The 13,668-nt window shown below is 42.6% G+C and overlaps 1 protein-coding gene across 3 annotated transcripts in view; it reads left to right on the top strand.

Annotated features, from left to right (window-relative positions):
• The window catches only part of KCNQ3 (potassium voltage-gated channel subfamily Q member 3), a 209,368-nt gene that overhangs the window by 166,771 nt on the left and 28,929 nt on the right, over positions 1-13,668 (top strand). For all 3 annotated transcript variants that reach the window (XR_008235335.1, XM_052788256.1, XM_052788255.1), the window contains exons 2-8: positions 2,830-2,920; positions 4,704-4,830; positions 6,596-6,768; positions 8,747-8,902; positions 10,309-10,419; positions 11,659-11,754; positions 13,112-13,206. Coding sequence is in view for 2 of the 3 variants with exons in the window: in XM_052788256.1 (XP_052644216.1) it covers positions 2,830-2,920; positions 4,704-4,830; positions 6,596-6,768; positions 8,747-8,902; positions 10,309-10,419; positions 11,659-11,754; positions 13,112-13,206 (849 nt within the window). In the remaining variant the exon portion in view is untranslated. The remainder of the gene's footprint in view (positions 1-2,829; positions 2,921-4,703; positions 4,831-6,595; positions 6,769-8,746; positions 8,903-10,308; positions 10,420-11,658; positions 11,755-13,111; positions 13,207-13,668) is intronic.

Here is a 13,668-nt window from a genome sequence, read left to right as displayed (position 1 = left end):
GAGCCTGGCTCTGTGGGCTGTGGTTTTGGGGGGACTGCAGTTCCTGCTCAGCGTTGCACCTCCAAGGCACTCTTCTGGGCTGCATTCATGCAATTCCTGCAACTGGGGGTTCAGACCACATTCCCTGCTTGGATTTGCCCTCAAAATTATTCACGGTAACTTGTGATCTCCAGTCTCACCTTCTTACTCTATTTTTACTTTTTTTTGTCCTGCATGATCTGTTGCTTTTATGGGTGGGCTCTCACTTGGAGCAGTGGGGCTTGCAGCATGGGCTGTGCCGCACAAAGCGATCGAGCACGCAGCACCACTTGTCCGTTAATGCCAACATTTGGGTTTTTTAGTGACCAAGGAAAAACCTTTTCACTCCTGTGAGACTCCTTTTCTTGCTTATCAAATACATGGGTGGGATCACCTGAACATCACCTGCATTGAGTTTGTTTCATGGGGAAGGAAAACAGGAGCGAGAGCCGTAATCCCCTCGCTCTATGGAGCACCGCTACCCTCTAGTGGTAAAGCCGCAGGCATTTTTAGGCAAAAGATGACGATTTCGGTACTAACTTATCTCCTGTCTTCCTCTTCGACAAAAATCTGCACATCATCTTTAATTGACAGTGCTGTTCTGTTAAATGATATCGTAAAGTCACGCCTTTAGTTTAAGTAGCTGATGATGTAATTTCCTTGGAGTGTTTTCAGTGTGTTTCACCTTTCATTAAATCATTTAAATGATACTTGTGAGCTGATGGGTGACTGAATTTTCACATAGTATAAAGAAATGTCTGTAATGGAAAGCATCAAATAGCAGCAGCTGAAGGCTTTAAGTGGAGAATTAGTGATGGTACTGCTGTAATGGCTGTAATGTGGCAGATCATAGGTGGTTTATAGCTAATCAAAGGAATCATGTTGTCCTTGTTGAGTTCTCACCAGCTTGCTCATGGAGGTGCAGGGCAGCTGGATCATGGGTCTTGGGAAGGCAGTGAGCCACTGGCTTCATAATTGCAAGGTGGGGACAGCAAGGTATGGCGTGACAAAGCAAGCTTGAGGGGACAGCAGGAACATTACAGAATCACTAATTTAACTGCCAAATGTCCTGAGCAGTGGGAGTGTGGTTATAGGTAGATGGCAAAAGACACATTCTGGACCCAAAGGCTGTTTCCTACCAACCACATAACCCATGCTCTAGAGCATGGCTGGTGAGTAGGAAAAGGTGAAACTTGTCAAAGAAATCCAGAATTATTTACCATGAGCAAACACATTTATTTCTGTTCTAACCTTGCTCAAAATGGCTGATCTGAACTTTTCCTGGCATAAGCAACTTCAGTCTGAACAGCTAATGTTAGGAAAGCCACAGCAAAGTAATTCTTCAGGGTTTGCTGTGAAGTGTTTCACTGTTGCCTGTTCCTTGCCTGGAGGGTGCTAGTTGATGCTGTTTGGAGGAAATTCCCTGCCCAAAAGGCAGCAGGAGCTTTCTGGAGCTCACCTTTCTCCTTTTACTCCAGCTGCAAAAGTGTTGCAAATTCTCAGAACACGGTCCCTTAGCCCTATGTTTCCTCATACACAAAGGAAACAAAACCCCAAGACAGGTTAGAGGACACGTGTCTCTGAGCTGAGGTGAGTCCTTGCTTGCTGCCTCCACACTGCAGGCAGTGGACTCTGCTTATTTCACCCAATGAAACAAAGTAAAGTTTTATTCAGCAAGAAATGAAATCACACTTTAGGTATCAGATTGAAATTCAAAACAGGTAGTACACACTAAACGCAGTTTGATTCTTAACAAGCTTTTTTTCCCTGGATGATTTCAGTACCTAAAGCCTATCGTTTCTTTGATGTACCCTAGCTATGAAAGCAAAGGATCCAGAGCTTTTATGGAGACATCCTTCCAATTTATTCACTAAGATCTGAAATATTTCCATGGCCACCTGCCCTTCTGTTTCTGTGGGTGAGGTTTTGGGAGCACATTAAAATGCCCATGATCTGGGTACATGCAGTACCAGAATATGAGCTTCCGCCACTCTGCTTCACAGTAATCACTTGTGAGACTCCCTTGATTTTTCTTACCTCTTTATATATAAAAGATTTTGAATAGCTTGATCCTGGGAATAGTTTTACAAAGTAAATGTAACTTTAGATTGGACTGAATTGGATTTACCAGCAGTGGGAGTTAAATTTTCAGTCAAATCTCTGTCTTCTGGAGCCTCCCAGACAGATAATAGCACAGGGGCAGTGATTTATCACGCACTGCATTTACTGGAGAGCAGAAATTTACCCTCTCTATTGTTTCTCTTTCAAACCTTTTCATCTTTTCATCTGCATAGAAATAAGTGCAAAAAGAAAAGGAAAGTGAAACACAGTGCAGTTTTCAAGGGAGAGTTTTTCCTGGTGCTGCATTGTAGTGAAGCGTTTACTGCTTCTCAGGTCTCAGGGTGTGCCAAGTAGATTCATTCCACTGAAACTGCAGTGCCATTTTGTGAAGCACACAGCATATCAGCTTGGAATAGACCTCCTGAGCATTACAGTCCTCTGCCATACCATACAATCCCTTCCCAAAATGCAGTATCACCCATTTCCTTTCTGAAGAATGCAAACGAGTTAATTAATGCATGTCTGTCCCAGGAGCATTCTGATTTAGGATCTTGCCATGATTTCTTGATTGCCAGACCCAGCCTGTCCAGGTTGAGAACCCTTGATCTTCATGAGAGCCCACCTCACTGCTCACGGATGGGAAGTAGCCATCCCCTGAAGGTCTCCACCCAGGTTGTTAAAGGCAACATGTCCAGTGCAAATACAGAGAGCGGTAACAATGCTGTGTTTTTTCCTTTTATTTCATTCCAGGTTTCTGATTGTCTTGGGGTGTTTGATCTTAGCTGTCCTGACAACTTTCAAGGAGTATGAAACTGTTTCAGGAGACTGGCTCCTCTTGCTGGTAAGTGGACTGGCTGCTGCATCACCCTGGTAATGTCCTTGAATTGAAATCAGCCCCATCAGCAGTGATGGAAACTTACTCCCAGCTCTGCATGCAATAGGATTTCTTCTGTTGGTCCTGGAGCAGTGACCGTACACTTACACATTGGAAAGTTCCCAGTCCATTGTCAACACTGACCGAGTAAAAGGGAAGTAAGGAAAGAGGAAGAATTCTAGCCTGAGACTTTTAAATAATGGCTTTTTGGCATTTGCCTAACAGTTCTACCATCAAAGTATCAATAAATTTCCTAATGACCATGCCAGACATGAGCACATTTGAAAACTCCTTTTTCGGGGATCATTCAACAAGTTTGATTCATTCTATAGTGTTCTACCAATCCCAGCATTTCTTTCAAGGGAGGACATCGGAATTGGACTCATGCTTGTGCCCAAGAGCAGCATAACTGAAATTGTTGCGGGCAGTGCCTCCGATGACTATCCATGAGAGAAAATGTATTTGCAGCCAATATATTCCTTTCTCTGTGTTTCCAGCATGCTTGTTTTATAAATGCTGGAGTTCATGCTCAAGACTGTATTTCTGTAGGCCTCCCATTTGGCAGAAGAAAAAAAAAGGGAAAAAACCCTCCTTAAGTATAAACATGATGTATTAATCATTTTATGCAAATGACCCTAACAGAGAACTTCCTCTGTTCCCCTAGCTGTCACGAAATAGAGAACACAACCTCTCACTTAACATGGCCTTGTAGAAAAGCATCCCTAGGGAAACTGCTCAGCAGAAGTAGTTCTGGGATCTCAATTTCCATTTCCCCTTGTACCCCCAGAGACATGTAGATCCGAGCAAGAACTAAATGCCAAAAGGAATGAAAGGTGAATTCCCCTTGCATGTTCCTTCCCAAAAAAACGCCTGTATGAAAACACCCTCCTCCCCTAGGGAATGTGAAACTTGCTTTTGGTCCCTGTTATCCTGCTTAGACCCATCTTTTCACATTTGAAGAAGCCTGAGGTTATTTTTCCTTCTCCTGTGCTTGCTTTTATGTGGCTCTCGGTGGTTTTCAGAAGTGCCTAGCAGCTGTGGGTATGAGCATCAGGAAAAATCCCCCTTTCCTCCTTGCCAGCTATTCACAGAGAGGAAAAGTAACTGCGTGCCCCATGCTGCCCTTGGCCCATCTCCGCTGAGCACCTCAGAGAAGGTCTCTCCTCCCCATTCCCTCCCCATGCTTAGAAGGGTTCTCGAGCAAGGTGGAAAAGCCCATTCTTCCATGCACCAGAAATTTAAGGGAGTAATATATGCCTTAAATTTGTCTTATATATGCCTTTGTCATTGCCTTAAATTTATGACCATATGAATATACCGTATCCTGTCCCTGTCTCTATAGATATGGCTGCATGAACAAGCTGCTGGTGGGTAACCCCGGGTGTGGGTATACAGTGCACTGGGGACTTTGCAGTCAGCACTCACATATGTCTTCTCATTTTGTGTGAAACAGGAGGTCTTTTTGTGAAGTATTTGCCCTTCCATTAAGGCAGGGTAAGCACTTCACATTTACCCAACAGCAGGGGCACATCCTTTCTGCAGAATACTTACCAGGCTGTAAAGCTATGTCCCACTTTGCCTTGCCTCTTTCATAAACCTATATTCTCCTCCCCACTTTTTTTTTTTCTCTCTCTCACACATCTACCCCAACACTTGCACCTCATCTGTTTCCTTCAGCTATATCCTTGTGTCCAGAATTACTGCAAAACTTGTTATGAGTCTAACAGTGTAGCTTATGTCTTTGATACAGGAAACTTTTGCCATTTTCATCTTTGGAGCAGAGTTTGCCTTAAGAATCTGGGCTGCTGGGTGTTGCTGTCGCTACAAAGGATGGAGAGGGAGACTCAAATTTGCCAGGAAGCCTTTGTGCATGCTGGGTAGGCATATGCTCTCTACTACTGTTCCCTGTTATGTCCTTTTCCTTCTGAGCCAGTGTGGGGGGATGTCCAAGAACCAGTGAATGGCAGTGCAAAGAGCCCTGAAATTAGATCTGCCCTTTGGGCTAGGAGCTGTGTCCTGCTTGGAGTAGTTATTTGAAGTACCCAGCAATAACGATTAATTTGAGAGATGTTTGGGTAGCTGGTCAGTGAGAAAAAAAATGGATCCTTCTACCATTCAAACACATTTTCCTTGTCCTGAGTCCCACTGCATTTTTCTTAAGCTCATCCCCAAATATACCTTGTCTGCTTTCAGTTTCAAACCACTTCATATCCCAACCCTATACCAACTTCCTCAGTCCTCTTTCATATTCAAATGTTGTGTTTTACCTTCATAATGTTGGTCTGCATTTGCAAACAAGTATCTTTGTGATTTCATCCATGTTATTTTTCAGGCTTGGAAGGCACTGCCTACAACTCTCCATAAAACTACTCATGATTTATGTTTGAATCCCCTCCTACAACTCCCCATTATGTCCACAAACCAACCAGCCAATATTTAGGAGCTCACTCTGCCCTAAGCAGCTGTCATACGCATCCACATTCGTTCACTGTTTTCAGGACTCCCTCATTTGTTTCAATGTTCTTCAGGCCAAGCGCTAGCTTTTTGTTCCTTATTTGTACAGCACATAGCACTCTGGGGAGCTGTGGTGTTGCAGTTATATGAACACATGTCACTCTCTTCCCTCTCCCTCCTTTTGTTCATTTTGTGGGTCTTAAGGGTAGACAAAATTGGAACAAATTTTCCTTGTGCATCTGTGCTACCTTCAATTTAGTAGTGCTCCTTTGGGTGCTACTGTTGTATAAATACATCTTATACTTTTAATAACATTGTGAAGGCAGTAGAGCGTGGTGTGAGCAAGTGGGATACTGTCTCATGCCTTCTCGGTAAAAGTGTCATCTCACTTCTGAGAATGAATCTTCACTGATATCTGGGTAAAGAACAGAAAAGTTCCCACTGGATTTATTAATATCATCTTTTGGTTGTCACTGGCACAAGTTTGTTTTGAGAATGATTGAAAGTGAAATCTGAAATCCATCCAGTGCCATTCTTTTTGGCTGGAAATACAGTATGAAGACAATTTAAAGACTGAGTGCTCGGAGAATGTTTGAAGCCTTTTGGTACCACTTTTTTCTTGTATATGTATAGGACCAAAAAGCAGGGGGGAAACAAGGAAAAGAAAGAAAAAGAAATAAAACAAGAAGAAGTGATGTGATTTGCATTTCAAACCTCTTCAGTTGATCAGCAAATTGGCCCTGTGAGCGCTTACAAAAAATTGTAGTGCTGGCTTTGAGATTTTAATGGGAAAACTCAGCTAAAAGAACAAAATACTAGATGCACTATCAAAACCTGAATTTCTTATTTGCTGACCTGTTCACTATGGTGTTCCTGTGGGACAGATGAATTGAAGGTTGTTTTTCTGTCAGCATTTGGACACTGTTTCTGTGCATCCCTAAGCTAGCTCAGACAGTGTCTCAAGTCCAGTGCATTGATCTGTAAATAGATTACGAGGCTTTCTGGTGTGTTCTGTGCATGATGCCGACTGTGTGGCAGGTGCAGATATCTGTTTAATTGGCAAGAGAAGGCATTTTTTTAGGCAGCTTTAAAATTTTCCTAGGGAAATTTGCAGCACAACCAGATGGGATTAAGAAGCAGGTGATGGGGCCACTTTTGTTGGCAGGCTTTGTTCTTTTTGCCTTGCAGATATCTTTGTGCTGATTGCTTCAGTGCCAGTGGTTGCTGTTGGGAACCAAGGCAATGTTCTGGCCACATCTCTCAGAAGCCTCCGCTTCCTTCAGATCCTACGGATGCTCCGAATGGACAGGCGGGGCGGCACGTGGAAACTTTTGGGATCAGCCATTTGTGCACACAGCAAAGTAAGCGAGGAGCTTGCAGGGCTCAGCTGGGTTTGGGGGAGTGACATTGAAGGGAAAGAGAGGGGATGCACAGGTACAGCAATGCCTTGGGATTATGTCTAGTAGTTCAAGCAATAGTTTTGTCCTTTCAGCTTTGTTCCCTCTTCCATTCTCTGAACAATTTCTGCCCTTGTTTTACCCTTCTCTACTCAATAGTGGTGCTGGGAAGTGACAGGAGAGAGTGTTCATTCCCACACTCTTTACAATAGGAATTTTGCCTTTACACTGAATGAGAGCAGGGACATCCCTGTAACGGTGAATTATGTTGAAATCTTTGACAGAAACGCCTCTGTAGTTGCAACATGTTTGTAGTGGCTTCTCAGACTTGTCTGATCAACAGATGGAGCAGGACTCCGGAGGGATGGAAAGAGGCTGGTTAGCAGAAATGTGGTTTCAGAGGAAGCTACTGGTATAATTTCTGTTTGGAAGCATGGGTCAGACAATACAAAGATGCACACAGTGTGAACCCAGACAGACAAAATTTCTAAAATCATCTTCACTTGGTATAAATTGATGCTATAGACAGACATATCCTGTCTCGCACCAGACAGATATGTTCTGTTCTTGCATTTTCACCAAACATTATTACAAGTTAAAAACTATCTGCATAAAAATCCTCTAGATGAGATTTCTCATCTGCACAGGGTGTAGAAAAATTGCATATACTCTGTGCTACATACTGCTTTTTCTTATCCATGAATGACATTCCTGACATTTTAGGGGTTTTTGAAAATTAAAATGCCAGCTGGCACAGCATAATTAGACTTTGATTCTTTGTAGTGGCTGATAGGGATACCCACCCTGCTTCATTTCATACCAACTTCTGTTTCTTCCCCATATAAACTTGCTACAAGGCAGGTGGCACATAAACACTTATGTCAAAAATGTTTCTCAGGAAACTGAGATCATGGAAGAAGTCTATGTGCCAAATACGTTGTTTAGAAATTGTTTAAGGCTTCATTGTGTGGGATTTCGTTCAAATGTTCCTTGTTTGATTCCTCACCACCACCTTTTAGACCTCAGCTGGCTAAGGGAGATAAGAAGGGTTTGTGAGAACTTGGCTTTACTGGAGACACTAAAGAAACAATTTCGATAACAAGGTTAGCCAACAAATTTCCTTCTGTGGTTGCACACCAGAAATTAGCCAAGAAAGTTGATTTATCTCAAGACTCAATTATGAAATTGTCAGCTACAGCTTTTTTTTATCCCCCCCCAATCCCAATGCAGTTCTCAGAAAATGAAAGGAACTGGAATATTGATTTTTTACCCACTTTTGAAGAACTTTACCAAAAATGTTTCTGCTTTGTTTCAGACATTGCTTCAATTTTAAATTGGGTTGCTGCACCTCCCACCTCAGTGGGATTAGCCACACACTCCACTTTAGTCACTCTCTCTAAAACAAGGAAGCTCAGGTTTTATTTTCACACAGAGGATTTTCAAGGTCTGTTCTTATTGCATCAATGCATGGTGAAAACAACATTCATGGTGGAACCTGCTTTGATATGCCTAAAGAGAAGGAACTGCATCCTGCAGCCTTGGCTCTCTGGAGGTAGGGAGAGGGCAGAGCTGTTGATTTGCTTGCCAAGACTGACCAAGCCTAGGGGCAGCAGGAACGGGAAGAGTCAAGGTCAGGGACAGAGCCCTGCAGCACCCTGTGTCATGGGTACAGCCAAGCCCTTAACCCAGCTTTATGCAGAACTACAGCTGCAGATTGCTCCAAGCTGTTCCCAAGGAAGATGCCATGTAAGGGCTAATTCTTGTAAATCTCTGCATTAATTCCCAGTAAGTGCTGAGCTGGACTGGTCATGGACTGTGACCAAGCCAGCAGCGACAGCTCTGCTGTTATCCTTCGTGCTTCTCTCTTCTCCTGACGTTTACTCTGCTACTGTGTGTATTGAGACTTTTCAGCCCCTCCATTTTCCATCTATTTCTTTTGCAGGAACTCATCACTGCTTGGTATATCGGGTTCCTGACGCTCATCCTGTCCTCGTTTCTTGTTTATCTGGTTGAAAAAGATGTTCCTGAAAAGGATGCTAATGGGGTGGAGATGAAGGAAGAGTTTGAAACCTATGCAGATGCACTGTGGTGGGGGCTGGTAAGTGACTCAAAAAATACCTTATCCCCTCCTTAAAAACTTTGTATCCAAGAAGAGAAAGTATTGATGTTAGGGATTACAGTATAAGTGCTGCTAAATTTGGGTGAGAGGCATGTTACTGGCATAACATTACCAAAGTAGGGATGCCCCTACAACCAATTAACTGAACTTATATCCCTGTTGATTTTCAGTCAGACAAAGGCTGAAAGAAGGTGCTTAAACCTTCTTCAGAAATCAGTCTGTGCTCCTGGCTTCTGGGAAACCTCTTTTTCAGTGGAGTGTCTCTTCAGGTATAACTGCACTGGCAGAGCCTTTGTCTATGGGAGGACTAGCTCTCATGACAGCAGTATCCTGCCTGTGGGAGCTATGTCCCTCAGAAAATGGGAAAAACAGAGCTGGCCAATGGACTGTTCTGTTGGGCTAGCAAAGTGCATCAAAGTTTTGGGCAGTATAGGTAGTCATTCATGGAAGTTTGGTCCATAAGGAGCCAGTGACTGAGGATGTCTCTGGATTCAGATGCAGAAAATAATAGAAAAATGTTTCTGGAAAGGATAACTCAACAATTCTCTTGTTACATGCATTCCCCCAAATCACTCAAAGAATGCTTTTGGTGGTAGGATACTGAGCAAGAGGCACATTTAATACATCTCTTCTTGTCTGTTCTGATGAAGAGAGGAGTATTGGTTTGCAACACTGCTCATTTGATCACAAACTTTTCCTGCCACCTGGTAGACAGAATTCATGTTGCTTTGCTACCAATAGTTAGGGGAGTCTATATCATGCTGTGACTAAAATTCAGCACCATATTTTTTATTTAATGCAGTTCACTCATAAATGGCAAGATCCCTCCCGCCTACTATTAATCAAAATGTCACTTGTTGCATACAACACCTGGATATTTTCATATCCTTTCATATCTAGGACACTTAGGTAGAGTCTCACTGGTGAGAAAATGTACACAGTTGGAAGTCAGCAATTGTGCAGGAAAGGAGTAAGTTTTCACAAAGTCATCTTTGTTTTAAAAAGACTGGGACTTCAGAGACAGGTAGTCCTGATCAGTTGCTAAAGCTCTGCAAGCTGTTAACTGCCAAGTCCCACTCCTAACTGTGCACTGATGGGGAGCAGGAGACTGACTCCACATGCAATGTCACATGGAGTTCCCTTTCAGCAAATGCATCCTAGAAAGGCAGCTGCTTTAAGACTAAATCCATTGTCCATGGTGCAATGCCTCTGGTCTATGATGCCATTAAAAAAAATTGGTTGGCCCATCGTCAAGATCCTATTTCAAGAAGGTGTGCATAAACACCCATAGAGCTAAGTGGGTTATGCTGGTTTCATGATGACATTTAAAGCAGATCTGTTGGCTTTGTTTTTCTTATGGGAAGTCCTGGTCATTCTGCCCACAGATCACCCTTGCTACGATTGGGTATGGCGACAAGACCCCCAAAACATGGGAGGGACGGCTGATTGCAGCTACATTCTCTCTCATTGGAGTGTCTTTCTTTGCTCTTCCTGCAGTAAGTACCTTTCCCCTCCTCTGTTAGCCATAGCCCTGTGCTATGCACTTGCAAAAAGAAGGTAAAGTGATCAAAACTGCCAGTGGAATCAAAATCCCTTTTTAAGAAGTGATTCAGACACTTGAGCTGGTCTATATCAGTAAATCAAACTCCTTTCTTCCTAATTTTGCATAGAGCCTATTTGGAATAGTGTGTCACCCCAATACTCCTCGAACCATGTGTGGGCATTGTCTGAGACAGTGCTAGCTGGCACAGGACAAAATTAATCCAGGAAGTGAACACTCTGGGAAATCACAGGGCAGTTCATGAGCCTGTACCCTGGCTCAGGTTAGTTTACTGGTATTGACATAGCCACACAACACTTATTTTTAAAGGATTTGAAGCCTGTTGTTTTAATAATTAGGGTTGGGCCCATCTTACCCAGCTCTAAACACTTGCAAGACAGAGATCTACATCTGAGTGATCATCACAGACCAGTGGTCATCCTTTATATCCAGTGCAGCTCTGCAGAGCTTTTCATCTCACCTGTTTCCCTTCTTTCCTAGAGAAGATCTCTGACACCACCACAGAAGTGCTGTTTCTACCCACTAAGATTAAAGGGAATTTAGATAGCAGGTGACAGTACAGGTATTTTTGATCTAGCCAGGTGAATCCTACTCTGGCTGCTTAAGAAATGATCTCTAAATTGCTTTTGAAAGTATATTTGTTCTGTTGTGTTACATAGGCCAAATATTTGCCTTGTCTACAAAGTCCTCAGGTAAGAATAAGACAAGATCTGGGTGAGATGGACCAAACAGCAACTGAAACAATCCCAAGTCCAGATTTTAGGATATTTTTCCTTTAGACTGAGACTTGGAAAGAATTTCACAGAGGATGGGAAGTCCCGCACACCCAAATCCAGAGTATGGTTAGCATAGCTCTTTTATCCCACAAGCAGAGTTTCACTCTACCCTGAGTGGAAAGTAATACACCACCTGGAGACCTCCAGCCTGGAAAGGCAGTAGACATTCAACAAGTCTGTTGAGGACCTTAAAATTATTTGGTGTGGCCTGTGGCCCTTGAGAGGATCATGACAAACTCGTCGTCTCATGAGCACAGCAGTGGGAAAGGCATGCTGTACTGCACAAAGGTCCCATGTAGCCATATCCATCTCCATCTATAGATCTGTTTCTTCTCATTATTCATCCATTTTTTCTGAGTAAGAAATGTCTAAAATATTGCATCACTCTATGCTTTCAGGGCATTTTGGGCTCAGGGCTGGCACTGAAGGTCCAGGAGCAACACCGTCAAAAACATTTTGAGAAAAGAAGAAAGCCAGCAGCTGAACTCATTCAGGTTTGCAGCTACTTATCTTCTCCTTGAAAGTGTTGTGTATGAAGACTGCTGCATCATGTTAACAAGGGCCACCGCTTCCCCCCTGCCCAAATTTCCCATCGTGGGAGGTGAGAATCTGTGTTTGTAAAGGAGTCAGTTTTTTCACATTAAGCTAGATAATCTAGTGGTCCTTGGAGTTTTTGAGGAATCTTTCAACTCCCAGAATATCTTTCAGAAGAACAGTGTCTTTAGAAGAAAGGGTCTCATCTGCTAGCTTCTGGAAACCAACCAACTTCTGCATCAGTGCCACGATATCACAGAAAACAAACTGTCAAGAACATATTCTTTCCAAAATCCAGGTTTTGTTATTTCTCTTGAGAGAGTGCTTTTATGTGCAAACAAAGTTCTGTTGCTATTGGTGTGAAAACAGCAAGAGAAATAACACAATAGAAACTGACAGTTTCAATCAAGGCAAATGACATACACAGTGGATGTGGTTTGTAAAAACTGAAACACACCCTGGATCTCCTGTTACGCCGCTGGACAATCAGAGGATTCAATGCGAAGAGGCTTCTTAGCTCACTTGGACTTCAGTTATGGCCTTTGTTATGAATTCAGAAAATTAAGCTTAAAATTACTAGTCAGGGGACTGACAAATTTGACAGTGTTACTCTTAGTAGGTGTGGAGCGCACCCTGATGGCAGTGAAGTAAACTGCAGCATTTACACAGAGGAACAGAGAAAGTTTCTGTGAGATCAGATGGAAGCATTGGTGCTCAGGATCAGACCAGTCCTCAGGAGAAACAGGCTGAGTGGCTTATTATGCTGTTCTCATTAAAAACACTAACAAACAGAAGAGGCTGCAGGGATGAGTTGTGAATTGAATTCACCTTTTAAATTAAAGCATCTCCACTTACGAGGTAGCTAATTTAGCTACAGTATTGTTTAGTTATGTGCTTAGAGAATTTTCATTGGAGCTGAATGCTGAAATAGAAAATTGCTCAGCAAAATTTCCTCTGATGGTACATTAGATAGTAAACTAGCTTAAGCACTTCCAGAAATATTGGACAAGTCCAGCAGTGCCTGAAGCTCTTTTAGACATACCAGACAGAAGAATAAAACCAGTTTAATCAAATGTAATATCTTCTTGTTATTGGTGGTTCTGTCCATGTCCTGTCTCCTTTAACAGTCCTCCCAGATCATAAACCAGTGTCAATAATTTTGCCATATAGTAACACTCAGTCATTATGGCTGATTAGTAATTAATTTCCAGATAGTCACTCAGGTGCATCGTTATGTTCTTTGAAACAATCTGGCTGCTGTCAGCCTGGGGAATAGCTTTACCTAACACTAATTATTTCCTCTCCTTTGTACTTCAGGCTGCCTGGAGATACTATGCTACTAACCCCAACAGGATTGATCTAGTTGCTACCTGGAGGTTTTATGAATCAATTGTATCATTTCCATTTTTCAGGTAAGTGCATTGTCCACCTCTCCATCATAATTTTCTGTGAAGTATAAGTCAGGGCAGGAAACATAAACTTTATATATATATTAGTGAGGCTTTTGTAGGTAACAGATAGTTGCTAGTTAACTTCCTGGCTGAGAATGAAAAACATGCTTTTGGCTTCTGGATCCATTTCTTCTCCCTTCCCCTGGTGGGATGTAACGGGGCACATGGATAACTACATCAGTGGCTCTCATGTTGGCATTAAATAAAGGAGAAGGCTGCCTCACCATCAGCTTCCCTTTGTAACGCTCTGGAGTTTATTGCCCTGGAAATCTCAACTTCTCCCTCTGTAATTTTGATCCTGATAAAGTTTTAGCCCTGGATTTCAGAGGTGCCTGTATGTCTCACACCCTCTGTGATGCAGTTGTGTATTTTAAGATATGGGCTATGCTGAAAATTCTTACTTTTCCTTCTTTAATTCAACTG

Source organism: Harpia harpyja, chromosome 5, assembly GCF_026419915.1.
Source record: "Harpia harpyja isolate bHarHar1 chromosome 5, bHarHar1 primary haplotype, whole genome shotgun sequence".
NCBI classification, from domain to species: Eukaryota; Metazoa; Chordata; class Aves; order Accipitriformes; family Accipitridae; genus Harpia; species Harpia harpyja.
Note: the sequence above shows the minus strand (reverse complement) of the source record. Positions and strands in the feature narration are given on the sequence as shown.